This window comes from Streptopelia decaocto, assembly GCF_964273445.1.
Source record: "Streptopelia decaocto genome assembly, chromosome: 2".
In the NCBI taxonomy this organism is placed as follows: domain Eukaryota; kingdom Metazoa; phylum Chordata; class Aves; order Columbiformes; family Columbidae; genus Streptopelia; species Streptopelia decaocto.
In genome coordinates, this window is record NC_138655.1 from 575712 (window position 1) to 593367 (window position 17656).

Genomic DNA, 17656 nt, shown 5'->3' on the forward strand with positions numbered 1-17656 from the left:
GACCAGTGCTGCCAGTGCAGCCGGCGGGGAGCCGACCAGTGCTCCCAGTGCTGTCAATGCAGCCAACGGGGGAGCCGACCAGTGCTCCCAGTGCAACCAGCGGGGAGCCGACCAGTGCTCCCAGTGCAACCAGCGGGGAGCCGACCAGTGCTCCCAGTGCAGCCAGCGGGGAGCCGACCAGTGCTCCCAGTGCTCCCAGTGCAGCCGGCAGGGAGAACTGACCAGTGCTCCCAGTGCAGCCAGCGGGGGGGAACCGACCAGTGCTCCCAGTGCAGCCAGCATGGGAAGGGTTAACCCCGCCCAGTGCTGCCAGTGCCACCAGCAGGGGGCTTGACTCTCACCAGTGCTCCCAGCGTGGGAAGGGTTAACCGGACCAGTGCTCCCAACGTGGGAAGGGTTAACCCTCACCAGTGCTCCCAGTGCCCTGGCAGATTGGGGTTTGGGCCCCACCTGTTCCCCCTGCACCCCATCCCCCCGCGCCACTGTAACCGCCATCCCCGCCATCCCCACCGGGGGTGCTCGCCCCCCCGCTGCACCCCGGCACGCGCTCCCGGTGCTGCGCCCACCGGTAGCACCGTCCAGCACTGTGTAGGGCCGTGCAGCGCCGTGCAGGACCGTGCAGCACCGTGCAGCACCGTGCAGGACCGTGCAGCACCGTGCAGGACCGTGCAGCGCCGTGCAGGACCGTTCAGGACCGTGCAGCACCGTGCAGCACCGGCCACCCCCGCGTGACCCGGTTCCTGCCGCCGGCGCAGCCGCCCCCGCTCCGCCTGTCTGCGCCACCGGGACGCTGGGGACACCGGGACCCTGGGGACACCGGGACCCTGGGGGCACCGGGACGCTGGGGACACCCACCGCGGGGAGGCCCCGGGGGCGGTGACGCCGAATGGTGACAGCGCCCCACGGCGTGGGCACGAGGGGGCGCCGGCTCCACCCCCCCCAGGCCTGGCTGCCGGTGCCGTGGGCAGAGCGCTGTGGCGCCACGGGGAGCCGCGGGCTGGCGGCCGTGCGGGCAGCGCCAGTGCGGGCAGCGCCATTGCCGGGCAGCGCCAGTGCGGGCAGCGCCATTGCCGGCAGCGCCAGTGCGGGCAGCGCCATTGCCGGCAGCGCCATTGCCGGCAGCGCCAGTGCGGGCAGCGCCATTGCCGGGCAGCGCCATTGCCGGATAGCGCCATTGCCGGCAGCGCCATTGCCGGGCAGCGCCAGTGCGGGCAGCGCCATTGCCGGGCAGCGCCATTGCCAGGTGGCAATGCGGGCAGCGCCATTGCCGGGCAGCCGTACGGGCAGCGCCATTGCGGGCAGCGCCATTGCCGGGCAGCTGTACAGGCAGCGCCGGCGCCAGGTGGCCGTGCGGGCAGCGCCATTGCCAGCACCGTTCCAGCACCGTTCCCGGCTGCTGGTGCCGCAGCCGCGGCCACGTGAGCCGCGGGGGGATGACGGAAGGAACCGGCTCACCCGCCACGCGGCCTCCGCGCCCCCTACCGGCACAGCTGCTGCGCCCTGCCCGCTCCCTGCCCGCTCCTGCCCGCTCCCTGCCCGCTCCTGCCCGCTCCCTGCCTGTGCCGGGTGACAGTGCTGGGAACAGGGGATGGTGCTGGGAACAGGATGGTGCTGGGAACAGGATGGTGCTGGGAACAGGATGGTGCTGGGCATGGGGCCGGTGCTGGGCACAGGGGACAGTTCTGGCTGCCCCACAGTGGCCAGAGCCGCGCGGAGCCGGTGACACGGAGCCGGTGACACGGAGCCCTGGGTGCTCGGTGGCACGTTTGGGTGCGGGTGCCCAGGCACACGCGTGCACACCCACACATGCACACGCTTGTGTACGCAGGTGAACAGAGCTGCAGCGTGGGCAGGTGCACAGACACACGTGCACACATGCACGCACACGCACACGTGCACACACACACGCACACGCACACATGCACACATGCACACGTGCACACACACGCACACATGCACACGCACACACGTGCACACACGCACGCGTGCGCACACACGCACACGTGCTCACACATGCACTTGCATACACGCATACGTGCATGCATATGTATGCACACACGGGCACACAGACATAGATGCATGCACACACATGCACATGTACATGCATGCACACAGATACAGATGCATGCACCCACAAGCACACAGACATGCATGCACACATGCACATGCATGCACACATGCACACGTATACACATGCATGCACAGACACGCACACTCATGCACAGACGTGCCATGCACGCATTAATGCACATGCATGCACATATGCATGCACCCGAATATAGATGCATGCACCCACAAAGCACACAGACATGCATGCACACAGATGCACAGATGCACAGGCATGCACACACATACACTCATGCACAGACATGCCATGCACACATTAATGCACATGCATGCACATATGCATGCACCCAGATATAGATGCATGCACCCACAAGCACTCGTACATGCATGCACACATATGCACAGGTGCACACACATGCACGCACACACACATGCACAGATGTGCCATGCACACATTAATGCACATGCATGCACATATGCACACACACGGATATAGATGCATGCACCCACACGCACACAGACATGCATGCACACATGCACACGTGCACACACATGCACACAGATATAGATGCATGTACCCACAAGCCCACGTACAAGCATGCACACATATGAACACATGCACATGCATGCACACACATACACTCATGCACACGCATGCACACAGATGCACATGCATGCGCGCACACACACTCGTGCACAGACATGCCATGCATACCTTGATGCACATGCGTGCACACACACACTTGCATTCCCACATGCAGATGTATGCACATATGCCCAAACCTGCACACGTCCTCGGGCACACGTGCGCACACGCGCACACCTGCGCACGCCTGCACCCCCCCGTGCCCGCCCGCTGGACGCGAGCCCGTTGCCACAGGCGAACACGCACACGCGTGCAGACGTGGAGTGGCCTGAACACGCGTGTGCAGCCCCCCCATGCCACGCACACCGGCACATGCAGGCACGGGCGCGGTGGGCACACCCGTGCCAACGGGCACCCACGCACACACTCACACACACACACACACACACCCCGGTCTGGCGGGGTGCCGGGGGTGCCAGGGGCTCCGCTCACCCCATCCCTGTGCCCATCCAGCTGGGTGCTGTGTCCACACTGCGCCCCACACCTGCCACTGCCCCACTGCGCCGCACACCTGCCACTGCCCCACGGCACCCACCCCACTGCACCCCACACCTGCCACTGCCCCACGGCACCCACCCCACTGCACCCCACACCTGCCACTGCCCCACGGCACCCACCCCACTGCACCCCACACCTGCCTGGCACCCCACGGCAGTCACCTCACTGCGCCCCACACCTGCCACTGCCCCACAGCACTCACCCCACTGCGCCCCCAGTGCCCCCAGTGCTTCCCGATGCCTCTCAGTGCCCCCAGTGCTTCCTGATGCCCCCCAGTGCCCCCCAGTGCTTCCCGATGCCTCCCAGTGCCCCCAGTGCTTCCTGATGCCTCTCAGCACCTCCCAGTACTTTCCAGTGCTTCCTGGTGGTCCCCAGTACTTCCTGATGCCTCCCAGTGTCTCCCAGTGCTTCCCAGTACTTCCTGATGTCTCCCGGTGCTTCCCAGCACCTCCTAGTGTCTCCCAATACTTCCCAGTGCTTCCCGGGACCTCCCAGTACTTCCTGATGCCTCCCAGTGCTTCCCAGTACCTCCCAGTGCATCCCGGTGCTTCCCGGCACCTCCCAGTACTTTCCAGTGCTTCCTGATGCACCCCCAGTGCCCCCCAGTCCCTCCCAGTGCCTCTCAGTGCTTCCTGATGCCCCCCAGTGCCTCCCAGTGCTTCCCGGTACCTCCCAGTGCATCTCGGTGCTTCCCAGTCCCTCCCGGTGCCTCCCGGTACCTCCCAGTGTCTCCCAGTACTTCCAGTGCTTCCCGGTACCTCCCAGTACTTCCCAGTGCTTCCTGATGCCCCCCAGTGCCTCCCGGTGCCTCCCAGTGCTTCCCAGTCCCTCCCAGTGTCTCCCAGTACTTTCCAGTGCTTCCTGATGCCCCCCAGCGCCCCCCGGTGCCTCCCAGTGTCTCCCAGTACTTCCAGCGCCCCCCGGTGCCTCCCAGCCCCAGGGAGCCCCGGCACAGCCCCCCCGTGTCCCATCTCCCAGCGCAATTGTCCCCGACGGTGTCCCCAGGGGCGCGGGGACCCCCGGGCGCCGCAGCCGCCGCTCACCGTGTGTCCCCCGCCCGGCCCCGCGATGTCCCCCCGGGTCCCCAACCGCGGGCGCCGTCACGTGCGGGTCCCGGCACCGGAGCGGCGGGTGACACCGCTCGCCAGGAGCGGGGACAAAGGGGCCCTTTCAGCGTGGCGCTCGGCCCCACGGGCCCCTCGGGGCCAGGGGACAAAGGTCCGGCTCGCTTGGCACCGGTGGCACCGGGTTGGCCCCGGCAGCCGCCACCGCACCCCCCGGGGGACAGCGGGTCACGGGGGACTGTCCCCAGCCCCGCGGGGGGGGGGCGTGACGTCACGGGGACACCCCTTCGGCAACCCCCGGGGCTGGGGACACCCCCGCAGGGGAGGAGGGGACAGACCCCCCCGGCCCTCCCGTTGTCACCGGGACCGACCCCGCCGGGGGGAAGCGCGACGCCGGGATCGGGCCCCGCAGGGGGGGACAGGGCTGGGGACACAGGGCTGGGGAGACACAGGGCTGGGGGACACAGTGCTGGGGGGGACACAGGGCTGGGGGGACACAGGGCTGGGGGGAACACAGGGCTGGGGGGACACAGTGCTGGGGGGGACAGGGCTGGGGACACAGGGCTGGGGGGACACAGGGCTGGGGGAACACAGGGCTAGGGGGACACAGTGCTGGGGGGGCACACAGGGCTGGGGGGGACACAGGGCTGGGGGGGACACAGGGCTGGGGGGACACAGGGCTGGGGGACACGGGGCTGGGGGGACACAGGGCTGGGGGGACAGGGCTGGGGGACACGGGGCTGGGGGGACACGGGGCTGGGGGGACACAGGGCTGGGGTGACACAGGGCTGGGGGACACAGGGCTGGGGGGACAGGGCTGGGGGACACGGGGCTGGGGGGACACGGGGCTGGGGGGACACAGGGCTGGGGTGACACAGGGCTGGGGGACACAGGGCTGCGGGGACAGGGCTGGGGGAACAGGGCTGGGGGGACACAGGGCTGGGGGACACAGGGCTGGGGGGACACAGGGCTGGGGGACACGGGGCTGGGGGGACACGGGGCTGGGGGGACACGGGGCTGGGGGACACAGGGCTGGGGGACACAGGGCTGGCGGGACAGGGCTGGGGGACACAGGGCTGGGGGGACACAGGGCTGGGGGGGGACAGGGCTGGGCGGACAGGGCTTTGGGGACAGGGCTGGGGGGGGACAGGGCTGGGGGGGGACAGGACTGGGCGGACAGGGCTTTGGGGACAGGGCTGGGGGGGGACAGGGCTGTCCCTCGCGAAGCCCCCGCTCCTGCCAGCCCGAACCCTGTCTGGCTCTGCCACCCTGTCCCAGGTCCCCGTGTCCCTGCACCCCGCGTGTCCCCCGCACCCCGTGTGTCCCCTGTCCCCCCGTGTCCCTGCACCCCGCGTGTCCCCCGCACCCCGTGTGTCCCCTGTCCCCCCGTGTCCCTGCACCCCGTGTGTCCCCGCACCCCGCGTGTCCCCTGCACCCCGTGTGTCCCCTGTCCCCCCCGCGTGTCCCCCGCACCCCGTGTGTCCCCTGTCCCCCCGTGTCCCTGCACCCCGCGTGTCCCCCGCACCCCGTGTGTCCCCTGTCCCCCCGTGTCCCTGCACCCCGTGTGTCCCCCGCACCCCGCGTGTCCCCTGCACCCCGTGTGTCCCCTGTCCCCCCCGCGTGTCCCCCGCACCCCGTGTGTCCCCTGTCCCCTCGTGTGTCTCCTGTCCCCCCGTGTGTCTCCCGCACCCCGTGTGTCCCCTGTCCCCCTGTGTCCCTGCACCCCGTGTGTCCCCTGTCCCCCCATGTGTCCCCTGCACCCCGTGTGTCCCCTGTCCCCCTGTGTCCCTGCACCCCGTGTGTCCCCTGTCCCCCCGTGTGTCCCCTGCACCCCGTGTGTCCCCTGTCCCCCCGCGTGTCCCCCGCACCCAACGGACACCCCGCCAGCCATGGGGCGATGCTGTGGGGTGTCCCCGGTCCCCTGTCCCCATCCCTGCCTGCTGCCCCCGCCATGGGGCCAGCCCGGGGCGGGCAGGGCGGGCAGGGCAGGCAGGAACAGGCAGGGGCAGGCAGGGGCGGGCAGGGCAGGCAGGGGCGGGCAGGAACAGCCACGGGCAGGCAGGAGCAGGCAGGGCAGGCAGGGGCAGGCAGGAACAGGCAGGAGCCGGCAGGAGCAGGCAGGTGCGGGCAGGGCAGGCAGGGGAAGGCAGGGCAGGCAGGAGGCAGCAGCACGGGCAGGGTTAACGGCAGCAGGGGAAGGAACATTCCGGCCCGTTCCCGTTGCTGCCAAAGCCGGAGCCAAAGCCGCTGCCAAAACTGCTGCCAAAGCCGGTGCCAAAGCGCAGAGCCGAGCGGCCGCGCCCGGCCGGGGGGGGCAGGAAGGGCCCGATCCCGCCCCGGGGCCACATGTTCCTGCGGTGGGGAGGGGGGACCCCAAGGGCAGCCGGGGGGGGCGGAATGAACCCGGCACAGCCGGCCCGGGGACCCCCCGAGGGACCAACCCCGGGATGGGGGGACAAACAAACCTGGGGGCCCCCTGTCCCCCAGACATGGGCTGAGCCCAAAGGGAGCCCAACCCGCAGCCCCCCCGGGGGACACAGGGTAACGCTGCACCTTTATTGCCACTTCCACCCAGATTGCACCGCTGTCCCTGAGACCCCCACATCTGGGGGGGGCAAAGTGGGACCCCCCACGGCCTGAGCCCCCGGGGCCCATGGGGGAGCCCCCAGACCCCAAACCCCCCGGGGCCCATTGGGGGCCCCGGTGCCCCCCAGCAGGGCTGGTGGTACCAGGGGTCTGGGGGGCTCAGTGGGGGCAGGGGGTGTGGGGGGGTTCAGGGGTGCTCAGGGGGCATCGGGGGGACCCACGGGGGTTTGGGGGGGCTCAGGGGGCATCAGGGGATTTGGGGGGGCTCAGGAGACATCAGGGAAGGCCCAGGGGCGTTTGGGGGTGCTCAGGGGGGCTCAGGAGACATCAGGTGGGCTTGGGGGGGTTTGGGGGTGCTCAGGTGGGCTCAGGGGGTTGGGGGGGCTCACGGGGTATCAGGGGGGCCCAGAGGGATTTGGGGTGCTCAGGTGGGCTCGGGGGGCTCAGGAGACATCGGGGGGACCAAGGGGGTTTGGGGGGGCTCAGGGGGGCTCGGGGGGGCTGGGGGGGTCCCCGCGGTGGCGGCAGGTGAGCAGGTACTGGGGGTAGGCCTGGGTGTCGTTGAAGATGACGAAGATGGCGGGGTGCCGGGGGTCGTCCACCACGCTGTCGAAGCGCCGGGGGGGCCCGGGGCCGGGCCGGGGGGGGGGCACGCGCAGCCCCGGCGCCCCCCCGGTGAACGCCCCGGTCAGCACCTTGGCCACGAACACGAACTTGGCGCCGCCGGGGCCGCGCGGCGAGTAGCGATCCCGCGCCGACAGCGCCGCGCGCGCCGCGAAGTACACGCCGAGCCCGTAGAGCGCCGCTGCGGCACCCGCGCGTCACACACCGCTGCCGCGCCCACCCACGGCACCCAAACCACGGCACCCCAAACCGCGGCACCCCAAAACCACGGCACCCCAAACCGCTGCACCCCAAAACCACGGCACCCCAAACCATGGCACCCCAAAAACAGTGCACCCCAAACCACTGCACCCCAACCCATGGCACCCCAAACCACTGCACCCCAAAACCACTGCACCCCAAACCACGGCACCCCAAACCACGGCACCCCAAACCACTGCACCCCAACCGCTGCCACGCCGACCCACGGCACCCCAAACAATGGCACCCCAAACCACTGCACCCCAACCGCTGCCGCGCCAGCCCACGGCACCCCAAACCACTGCACCCCAAAACCACTGCACCCCAAACCACTGCACCCCAAAACCACTGCACCCCAAAACCACTGCACCCAACCCATGGCACCCTAAAACCATTGCACCCCAAACCATGGCACCCCAACCACTTCCGCGCCAACCCATGGCACCCCAAAACCATGGCACCCCCAACCCATGGCACCCCCAACCCATGGCACCCCAAAACCATGGCACCCCAACTGCTTCCACGCCAACCCATGGCACCCCAACCAATTGCACCCCAACCCCTTCCACACCAACCCCTTCCACCCAAAACCCATTGCACCCCAAAACCATTGCGCCCCAAAACCATTGCGCCCCAAAACACTTCCACACCAACCCATGGCACCCCAAACCCTTCCACACCAATCCATGGCACCCTAACCACTTCCACCCCAACCCATTGCACCCCAACCCGCGGCACCCCAACCCATGGCACCCCAACCCATGGCACCCCAAACCATTGCACCTCAACCCATTGCACCCCAAACCATTGCACCCCAAAACCATTCCACCCCAAACCCTCCACACCAACCCATGGCACCCCAACCGCCTCCACGCCGACCCCTGGCACCCCAACCCATGGCACCCCAACCCATGGCACCCCAACCCATTCCACACCAACCCACTGCACCCCAAACCATTGCACCCCAACCCATGGCACCCCAAAACCATTGCACCCCAACCGCTTCCACGCCGACCCATGGCACCCCAAAACCATTGCACCCCAACCCCTTCCACGCCAATGCATTGCACCCCAACCCATTGCACCCCAAAACCCCATTGCAACCCAAAACCCCCATTCCACCCCCAAAATCCCAGTTTCACCCCCAAAATCCCAGTTTCAACCCCAAAAATCCCAGGTTCAACCCCAAAACCCCCATTTCACCCTCAAAATCCCAGTTTCACACCCCCAAAAGTCCCCAATTTCACCCCCAAAATCCCAGGTTTACCCCCAAAACCCCCATTTCACCCCCAAAAATCCCCAATTTCACCCCCCAAACCCCCAGTTTCACCCCCAAAAATCCCCAATTTTACCCCCAAAAGTCCCCAATTTCAACCCCCAAAGATCCCATTTTCACCCCCAAAAGCCCCAATTTCACACCCCCAAGCCCCTCAATTTCGCCTCCTAACTCCCCAATTTCACCCCCAAAACCCTCAATTTCACACCCAAAAAATCCCCAATTTCACCCCCAAAAGTCCCAGATTTCACCCCCAAAAATCCCAGATTTCACCCCCCAAAAATCCCCAATTTTATCCCCAAAAACCCCCAATTTCATCCCCCCCCCAAATCCCAATTTCACCCATGAAACCATCCCCAATTTCACCCCCTAAAACCCCAAATTTCACCCCCAAGGACCCCAATTTCACCCCTAAAACCCCCAATTTCACCCCCAACCCTCTCCTCCAGCCCCACCGCGGCGCTGCCGGTGCCGGCGCCCCCCACCCCGGCGCCCCCCTCGGCGCTCCGGCGCCGCCGCGGCCGCTCACCGTTCCTGCCGCAGAAGCTGCGGTTGAAGCCGTGCAGGCAGATCTCGCGGCTGGCGCTCTCGGTGGTGCCGTGGAACAGGACGCGCTCCACGGCGGTGCCGGCGGCGCCGGCGCGCTCCATGCTGCCCTTCTTGAGCCGGTACTGCTCGTACAGCAGCGGGTGGATCAGCTTCTGCACCTGCCGCGGCACCGCGGGCGCTCAGCCGGGCTCGCCGTGCGGCTCCCGCGGCCCCCGGCGCCGCCGGCGCCCACCTGCACCACGGCGATGGTGCCGCCGAGCTCGTCCAGCGTGGCGTAGAAATGGCCGACGGCGTCGCGGAACTCGGGCGAGTCCTCGGGCAGCGGCAGCAGCCGCACCTCGTCCTCCGGCCCCGGTGCCGCCAGCCCTGCCGCACACGGCCCCGGTGAGCGCACCGCGGCACCGCCCCGCGGCGGGGGGCAGCGCCGGGGCGGCCGCACGCACCGAGCAGGCCGGCGGGGGGGCAGCTGCGGGAGATGGTGGCGGTGGCGGCGGTGCCGACGTCCAGCTCCTCCATGCGCCGCAGGTCAATGGCGACGGGCCGCCCATCCAGCAGCAGCTCCAGCCGGCGCTCCCGGCGCTGCCACGCGTGCTCCAGCAGCGCCGCGGCCTCGGGGCCATAGGGGACGGCGGTGCCGCCGTGGTCCCAGCGCACCCAGCGCGCAGCGGGGGGCTGGTGCTGGGGCAGGCGCTGCAGCAGCCGCGCCAGGTCGCGGGCGGCGGGCGCGGTGTACTCGGCAAAGCCGCGCAGCGTGGCGGCGCCGGCGCGCAGGTCCAGGCGCACGGCGTGCCGGCGCTGCAGCAGCGCCAGGCAGGGCCGCACGGCGCCCGGCAGCGCCCGCAGCCGCTCGCTCGCCACCTTCCGCGCCCGCAGCCGCCGGCACAGCGCCTGCTCCAGCTCCCGCGGCGCCGCCGCCGCGTCCCGCTCAAAGGCGCAGAACAGCGTCACCTGCGCCGTGTCTGCCGCCTCCGCCGCCTCCTCCAGAGACGCCTCCAGCGCCGCCAGCAGCCCCGCGGCCGCCGCCTCCTCCTCCTCCTCCTCCTCCCGGCGCCGGCAGCGCAGGGACAGCGCGGTGGCGCGCGCCAGCTCCTCATCCTCGCGCCACGTGCTGTCCATGGAGCGCTGCACCGCCAGCGCCAGCTGCGCCTCCTCCTCTGCCCCGGTGTCACCGCCGGCGCCGGGATCGGCCTCGGGCTCCTGCTCCATGGCCGTGTCGCCGGGGGGCAGTGCGGCGGCCTCTTCGCCGGTGGCTTCATCAGGACGCAGAGCGGCCAGCAGCTCCTTGATCTCCTCTGCGGGGAGATGGGGGTCAGCGCCGGCAATGGCCACGGCACCAATGCCAGCCCTGAGCACGGCGTCAAGCACAGACCCAACCACAGTGCCAACCACAGACCCAACTGCGGCATCAACCATAGACCCAACCGTGGCGTCAAACACAGACCCAACCACGGCGTCAACCGCAGACCCAACTGCGGCGTCAACCGCAGACCCAACTGCGGTGTCCACCGCAGACCCAACCGTGGCATCAACCGCAGACCCAACCATGGCGTCAACCACAGACCCAACCGCGGCGTCAACATTAGGCCCCACTGCAACGTCAACCACAGCCCTGACCACGGTGTCAACCACAGCCCCAACTGCGGCGTCAGCCACAGACCCAACTGCGACATCAACCATAGACCCAACCGCAGCGTCAACCGCAGACCCAGCCGTGGTGTCAACTGCAGACCCAACGGCCGTGTCAACATTAGGCCCCACCGCAACATCACCCAGAGCCCTGACTGCGGCGTCAACCACAGCACCAGTGACAACACCAAGCACCAGCCCCAACCGCGGCACAGGGGGACCCGGCACCCCCAGCCCCTCCCGCGGCGGCCCCGGCACAGCGGGTACCGGAGCAGCGCCCCCAGCCCTCACCGATGTTGGAGTGAACGCTGTCCCCATCGTCACCGTCGCCCCCGCCGGTGTCATCGTGCAGGTCGTGGTGCTGCGCAGGCGGTGCCGCGGGCAGGGGCTCCCATTGGCAGCTCGGGGGCAGCAGCTCCAGCAGCTCCAGCTGCGGCGTCAGCGGACGCGCCGGCGTCACCGCGCGCGGCGGCGACCGGTACAACCCCCCCGCCCCAGCGCGGCGGTACCTGCGGGTCCGGGGGGCTCCAGGCGGCGCCGTGCAGGTGCGCCACGCACTGGTAGCGCCGCTCCAGCTGGCGCAGGACGCTCTGCCCGCCGCTGTCCCGCAGGAACCGCGCCACGCCGGGGAGCCGCACGGTGACGCTCTGCGCGCCCACGCTGCCCAGCAGGCTCTGCACGAACTCGGCGGCCGCGCGGCACCGGCCCGGCTCCCCGCGCACCTGCCCACGGCACCGCACGGTCAGCTCCGCGCCGGGCACCGCGGTGCCACAGGGTCAGCTCCGCGCCGGGCACCGCGGCGCCGGGAGCCGCCCGCCCGCCACTCACCCGGAAGCCGGCGATGTCGTCGCCCTCCAGCGGCAGCAGGGACACGTCGGCGATGCTGCCCAGCAGGTCCTGGTAGTGCCGCTGCAGGTACCGCACGGCCCCCGGCTCCGCCGGCACCAGCACCTCGTCCTGCGCCGGCCCCTCCTGGCACCAGCCCGCGATGGTCACGTCCTCGTCACCGGCTGCATCGTCACCGGCCACGTCCCCATCAACAGGCCCCTCCAGGACAGCAGCCAGTGGCACCCCCGGCACCGGCCTTGACGCCTGCGGCTCTGCCGGCTCTACCACCTCCAGCCTGGCAGGTGCCGGGGGGAGCACAGCTGGTGGTGGTGCCGGCTCCAGTGGGGGAACCATGACTGGCAGCGGCTCCGTGTCCAGCAGCTCCATGTCCAGCGGGTTCACGTCCAACAGGAGCTCCATGTCCAGTGGGGGCTCCGTGTCCGGCAGGGGCTCCGTGTCTGGTGGGGGCTCCGTGTCCACTGGAGGCTCTGTGTCCGGCGGGGGCTCCGCGTCCCCCTGGGGCGGCTCCAGGAAGGGGTAGTGTGGGGCGAGCGCCAGCGCTGTGTCCTGCAGCCGGTGTGGCCTCTGCAGCACCCGCTGCGCCGCTGCGGGGGGACGGGACAGGCAGCGGCGCCGGGCGCGTTCCCCGGCGTCCCCCGGCGCGGCCCCGGCGTCCCCGCTCACCTGCCGGCTCCCGGAAGGTGACGATGGCGGCGGAGGCGCCGGGCAGCAGCCGCACGTCCCGCACGCTGCCGCCGCCGCTGCGCCGGTTCTCGAAGTAAAGCTCCAGCAGGTCGCGGCTCAGCGCCGGCGCCGCCGCGCGCACCAGCACGCTGGGGGTCTGCGGCAGCCGCAGCAGCGCCAGCGCCGACCCCCCCGGGCCCCCCCGCTGCGCGCGCTGCTCCGCCGCCGCCAGCTCTGCCGGGACAGCGGGGCTGGGGAACCGCGGCAGCACCCGGTGCCGCGGCGCCGCGCCCCGAAATGCCGCCCTGGTGCCGGGTGATGCCACAGGCCCCGCAGCCCAAAGCAGCATCCTGGTGCGCGGCAGCACCACAGCCCTGCACCCCAAAATGTTGTCCTGGCACTGGTGCTGCACCATGGACCCTGCGCCCCTAAACACCGTCCCAGTGCCAAGTAGCAGCACAGACCTGGCACCCCAAAACACTGGCCTGCTGGCAAGCACTGCCACAGACTGCACCCCAAAACACTGTCCTGGTGGCAAACAGTGCCACAGACTGCACCCCAAAACACCGCTTTGGTGCCAGGCAGCACCGCAGCCCCGAACCTCAACCCATCACCCCAGTGCTCCCAGCACCCCAACCCCTCATCCCAGTGCTCCCAGCACCCCAACCCTCACCCCAGTGCCCCCAGCACCCCAACCCATCACCCCAGTGCTCCCAGCACCCCAACCCATCATCCCAGTGCTCCCAGCACCCCAACCCTCACCCCAGTGCCCCCAGCACCCCAACCCCCCATCCCAGTGCTCCCAGCACCCCAACCCATCACCCCAGTGCTCCCAGCCCCCAACCCAGAGCGAGGGGGTCCCGGCCCCCGGCCCCCGCGCCGCGTCCCACCTGTGGGGCTCAGGGGGTCCCGCAGGCTCAGCAGGGCCGTGCCGGGCAGGGGGCCCCGGCACACGCCGACGGAGCCGCGGGGCCGGCCCAGCAGCGGCTCCAGCAGCGGCTCCAGCAGCGGCTCCAGGCGCTCGGGGGGGTCCCGGGGCTCCAGGCCCCCCAGCAGCAGGTGCCGGGGGTCCCAGGGGGGCGCCGGGAGCACCCGCAGCTCCAGTTCCCCCAGCCGGTGGCTGCCCTGGGCCAGCACGTTCTGGGCGTCTGAAGGGGGACACGGGGTCACCCTGTGCCAAACGGGGGGCGCAGCACCCACCAGTGCTCCCGGTGGGGCTGGGTCCCCCAGTCCGTCCCAGTGCTCCCAGTGACAACAGGGACCCCATTGTGCCCCATCCCAGTGCTCCCAGTGACAACTGGGACCCCATTGTGCCCCATCCCAGTGCTCCCAGTGGGAACAGGGACCCCATTGTGCCCCATCCCAGTGCTCCCAGTGGGAACAGGGACCCCATTGTGCCCCATCCCAGTGCTCCCAGTGGGAACAGGGACCCCATTGTGCCCCATCCCAGTGCTCCCAGTGGGGCTGGGGGACCCACAGCACCTACCAGTGCTCCCAGTGAGAACAGGGACCACACTGTGCCCCATCCCAGTGCCTCCCAGTGACAATAGGGACCACATTGTGCCCCATCCCAGTGCTCCCAGTGACAACAGGGACCCCATTGTGTCCCATCCCAGTGCTCCCAGTGGGAACAGGGACCCCATTGTGCCCATCCCAGTGCTCCCAGTGGGAACAGGGACCCCATTGTGCCCCATCCCAGTGCTCCCAGTGGGAACAGGGACCCCATTGTGCCCCATCCCAGTGCTCCCAGTGGGAACAGGGACCCCATTGTGTCCCATCCCAGTGCTCCCAGTGACAACTGGGACCCCATTGTGCCCCATCCCAGTGCTCCCAGTGGGAACAGGGACCCCATTGTGCCCCATCCCAGTGCTCCCAGTGACAACTGGGACCCCATTGTGCCCCATCCCAGTGCTCCCAGTGGGGCTGGGTCCCCCGGTCCGTCCCAGTGTTCCCAGTGACAACTGGGACCCCATTGTGTCCCATCCCAGTGCTCCCAATGACAACAGGGACCCCATTGTGTCCCATCCCAGTGCTCCCAGTGGGGCTTGGTCCCCATTGTGCCCCATCCCAGTGCTCCCAGTGACAACAGGGACCCCATTGTGCCCCATCCCAGTGCTCCCAGTGGGAACAGGGACCCCATTGTGCCCCATCCCAGTGCTCCCAGTGACAACTGGGACCCCATTGTGCCCCATCCCAGTGCTCCCAGTGGGGCTGGGTCCCCCGGTCCGTCCCAGTGTTCCCAGTGACAACTGGGACCCCATTGTGCCACATCCCAGTGCTCCCAGTGACAACTGGGACCCCATTGTGTCCCATCCCAGTGCTCCCAGTGGGAACAGGGACCCCATTGTGCCCCATCCCAGTGCTCCCAGTGGGAACAGGGACCCCATTGTGCCCCATCCCAGTGCTCCCAGTGACAACTGGGACCCCATTGTGCCCATCCCAGTGCTCCCAGTGGGAACAGGGACCCCATTGTGCCCCATCCCAGTGCTCCCAGTGACAACAGGGTCCCCATTGTGCCCCATCCCAGTGCTCCCAGTGACAACAGGGACCCCATTATGTCCCATCCCAGTGCTCCCAGTGACAACAGGGACCCCATTGTGCCCCATCCCAGTGCTCCCAGTGACAACTGGGACCCCATTGTGCCCCATCCCAGTGCTCCCAGTGACAACAGGGACCCCATTGTGCCCCATCCCAGTGCTCCCAGTGGGAACAGGGACCCCACTGTGCCCCATCCCAGTGCTCCCAGTGACAACTGGGACCCCATTGTGCCCCATCCCAGTGCTCCCAGTGGGAACAGGGACCCCATTGTGCCCCATCCCAGTGCTCCCAGTGGGAACAGGGACCCCATTGTGCCCCATCCCAGTGCTCCCAGTGACAACAGGGACCCCATTGTGCCCCATCCCAGTGCTTCCAGTGACAACAGGGACCCCATTGTGCCCCATCCCAGTGCTCCCAGTGGGGCTGGGTCCCCCCAGTCCCTCCCAGTGCTCCCAGTGGGAACAGGGACCCCATTGTGCCCATCCCAGTGCTCCCAGTGGGAACAGGGACCCCATTGTGCCCATCCCAGTGCTCCCAGTGGGAACAGGGACCCCATTGTGCCCCATCCCAGTGCTCCCAGTGGGAACAGGGACCCCATTGTGCCCCATCCCAGTGCTCCCAGTGACAACTGGGACCCCATTGTGCCCATCCCAGTGCTCCCAGTGGGAACAGGGACCCCATTGTGCCCCATCCCAGTGCTCCCAGTGGGAACAGGGACCCCATTGTGCCCCATCCCAGTGCTCCCAGTGACAACAGGGACCCCATTATGTCCCATCCCAGTGCTCCCAGTGACAACAGGGACCCCATTGTGCCCCATCCCAGTGCTCCCAGTGGGAACAGGGACCCCATTGTGCCCCATCCCAGTGCTCCCAGTGACAACAGGGACCCCATTATGTCCCATCCCAGTGCTCCCAGTGACAACAGGGACCCCATTGTGCCCCATCCCAGTGCTCCCAGTGACAACAGGGACCCCATTGTGCCCATCCCAGTGCTCCCAGTGGGAACAGGGACCCCATTGTGCCCATCCCAGTGCTCCCAGTGGGAACAGGGACCCCATTGTGCCCCATCCCAGTGCTCCCAGTGGGAACAGGGACCCCATTGTGCCCCATCCCAGTGCTCCCAGTGGGAACAGGGACCCCATTGTGCCCCATCCCAGTGCTCCCAGTGACAACAGGGACCCCATTATGTCCCATCCCAGTGCTCCCAGTGACAACAGGGACCCCATTGTGCCCCATCCCAGTGCTCCCAGTGGGAACAGGGACCCCATTGTGCCCCATCCCAGTGCTCCCAGTGACAACAGGGACCCCATTATGTCCCATCCCAGTGCTCCCAGTGACAACAGGGACCCCATTGTGCCCCATCCCAGTGCTCCCAGTGACAACTGGGACCCCATTGTGCCCCATCCCAGTGCTCCCAGTGACAACAGGGACCCCATTGTGCCCCATCCCAGTGCTCCCAGTGGGAACAGGGACCCCACTGTGCCCCATCCCAGTGCTCCCAGTGGGAACAGGGACCCCACTGTGCCCCATCCCAGCGCTCGCAGTGGCGCTGGGTGCCCCAGTCCGTCCCAGTGCTCCCAGTGCCGCTCACCGCGCTGGCTCTCGAAGGTGAGGAAGAGGAGGGGCCCGAGGCGCTGGCAGCTCCGCACCGGGCCCCCCCCCGAGCGCCGCCGGCTCTCGAAGTACAGCACCAGCAGCTCCTCGGGGGTGCCGGGGGGGGCGCCCCGCACGGCCAGCACCGCCCCCGCCTCCATCTGCGCACACGCGGGTTGGGGACACCCCCAGAACCCCCCATCCTGCCCCACCCTCTACGAGTTGGGGGGACGGGACCCTCTTCACCCCCCGCCCCCGTCCCAGCCAAGTCTGCCCCCCGAGCCCCAGGGTGCCCCCAAGGACGCAAACCCCACGTACCGCCCCCCATTCCCCAGACCAGGGACCCCCTGGTGCCCCCCAGCCCCGGGGTGTCCCCCCGGTACCAAAGACCCCCCCAATACGCACCCACGTGTGACCCCCAAGCCCCACGTGCCCCCCCCATTCCCCGGCCCAGGGACCCCCTGGTGCCCCCCAGCCCCCGGGTGAGGCCCCGGGGCAGGACCCCCCACCACGCACCGGGCAGCGCTCGAGCTCCGCCCCGGCAGCGAAACGAAACCGAAACGGGGCGGGGGAACCCGGGAACGGGAAGTGGAGGGAGCGAGGGCGGGGCCTCGGGGGTGGCGGACACGGGACCGGCCCCACGCGTGACATGGGGAAACCAGCCCTGGTCCCGGGGGACGGGCGGGAAGGGGAACAAACGGGAACAAACGGGCACAACCAGGCACGAACGGGCGGGAACGGGCGGCAGGCGAGGCAGCGCCGCGCCGCGCCACACGGGGGCGCTCTGTGCGAGGCCACGCCCATCCCAGCAAGCCCCGCCCCGGCGGTCGCAGCCCTG

The 17656-nt window shown here is 69.1% G+C and overlaps 1 protein-coding gene across 2 annotated transcripts; it reads right to left on the reverse strand.

Annotated features, from left to right (window-relative positions):
* Positions 1-7207: 7207 nt before the first annotated feature.
* On the reverse strand, positions 7208-17360 carry PARP10 (poly(ADP-ribose) polymerase family member 10). Of its 2 annotated transcripts, XM_082045521.1 has the most exons (11): positions 17335-17360; positions 16817-16979; positions 13579-13836; positions 12689-12922; positions 12005-12609; positions 11686-11898; positions 11468-11606; positions 9994-10842; positions 9783-9916; positions 9531-9708; positions 7208-7666 (listed from the first exon to the last, which is right to left on the reverse strand). In XM_082045521.1, the coding sequence occupies exons 2-11, from the start codon at positions 16977-16979 to the stop codon at positions 7344-7346; spliced, it is 3096 nt and encodes a 1031-aa protein (XP_081901647.1). In that variant the 5' UTR covers positions 17335-17360; the 3' UTR covers positions 7208-7343. The 2 variants fall into 2 exon arrangements, with proteins under 2 accessions (XP_081901647.1, XP_081901648.1); XM_082045522.1 differs by lacking the exon at positions 17335-17360 and having other exon boundaries at positions 9531-9672; positions 16817-16993.
* Between the last annotated feature and the right edge of the window lie 296 nt (positions 17361-17656).

Excerpts from the sequence above, each read along its gene's own strand:
- PARP10 (XM_082045521.1), bottom strand. The coding sequence starts at position 16,979 with ATGGAGGCGGGGGCGGTGCTGGCCGTGCGGGGCGCCCCCCCCGGCACC. Across the intron at positions 13,837-16,816 it reads CACCTTCGAGAGCCAGCGCG|ACGCCCAGAACGTGCTGGCC; the intron begins GTGAGCGGCACT and ends GTCCCCCTTCAG. Across the intron at positions 12,610-12,688 it reads CACCTTCCGGGAGCCGGCAG|CGGCGCAGCGGGTGCTGCAG; the intron begins GTGAGCGGGGAC and ends GTCCCCCCGCAG.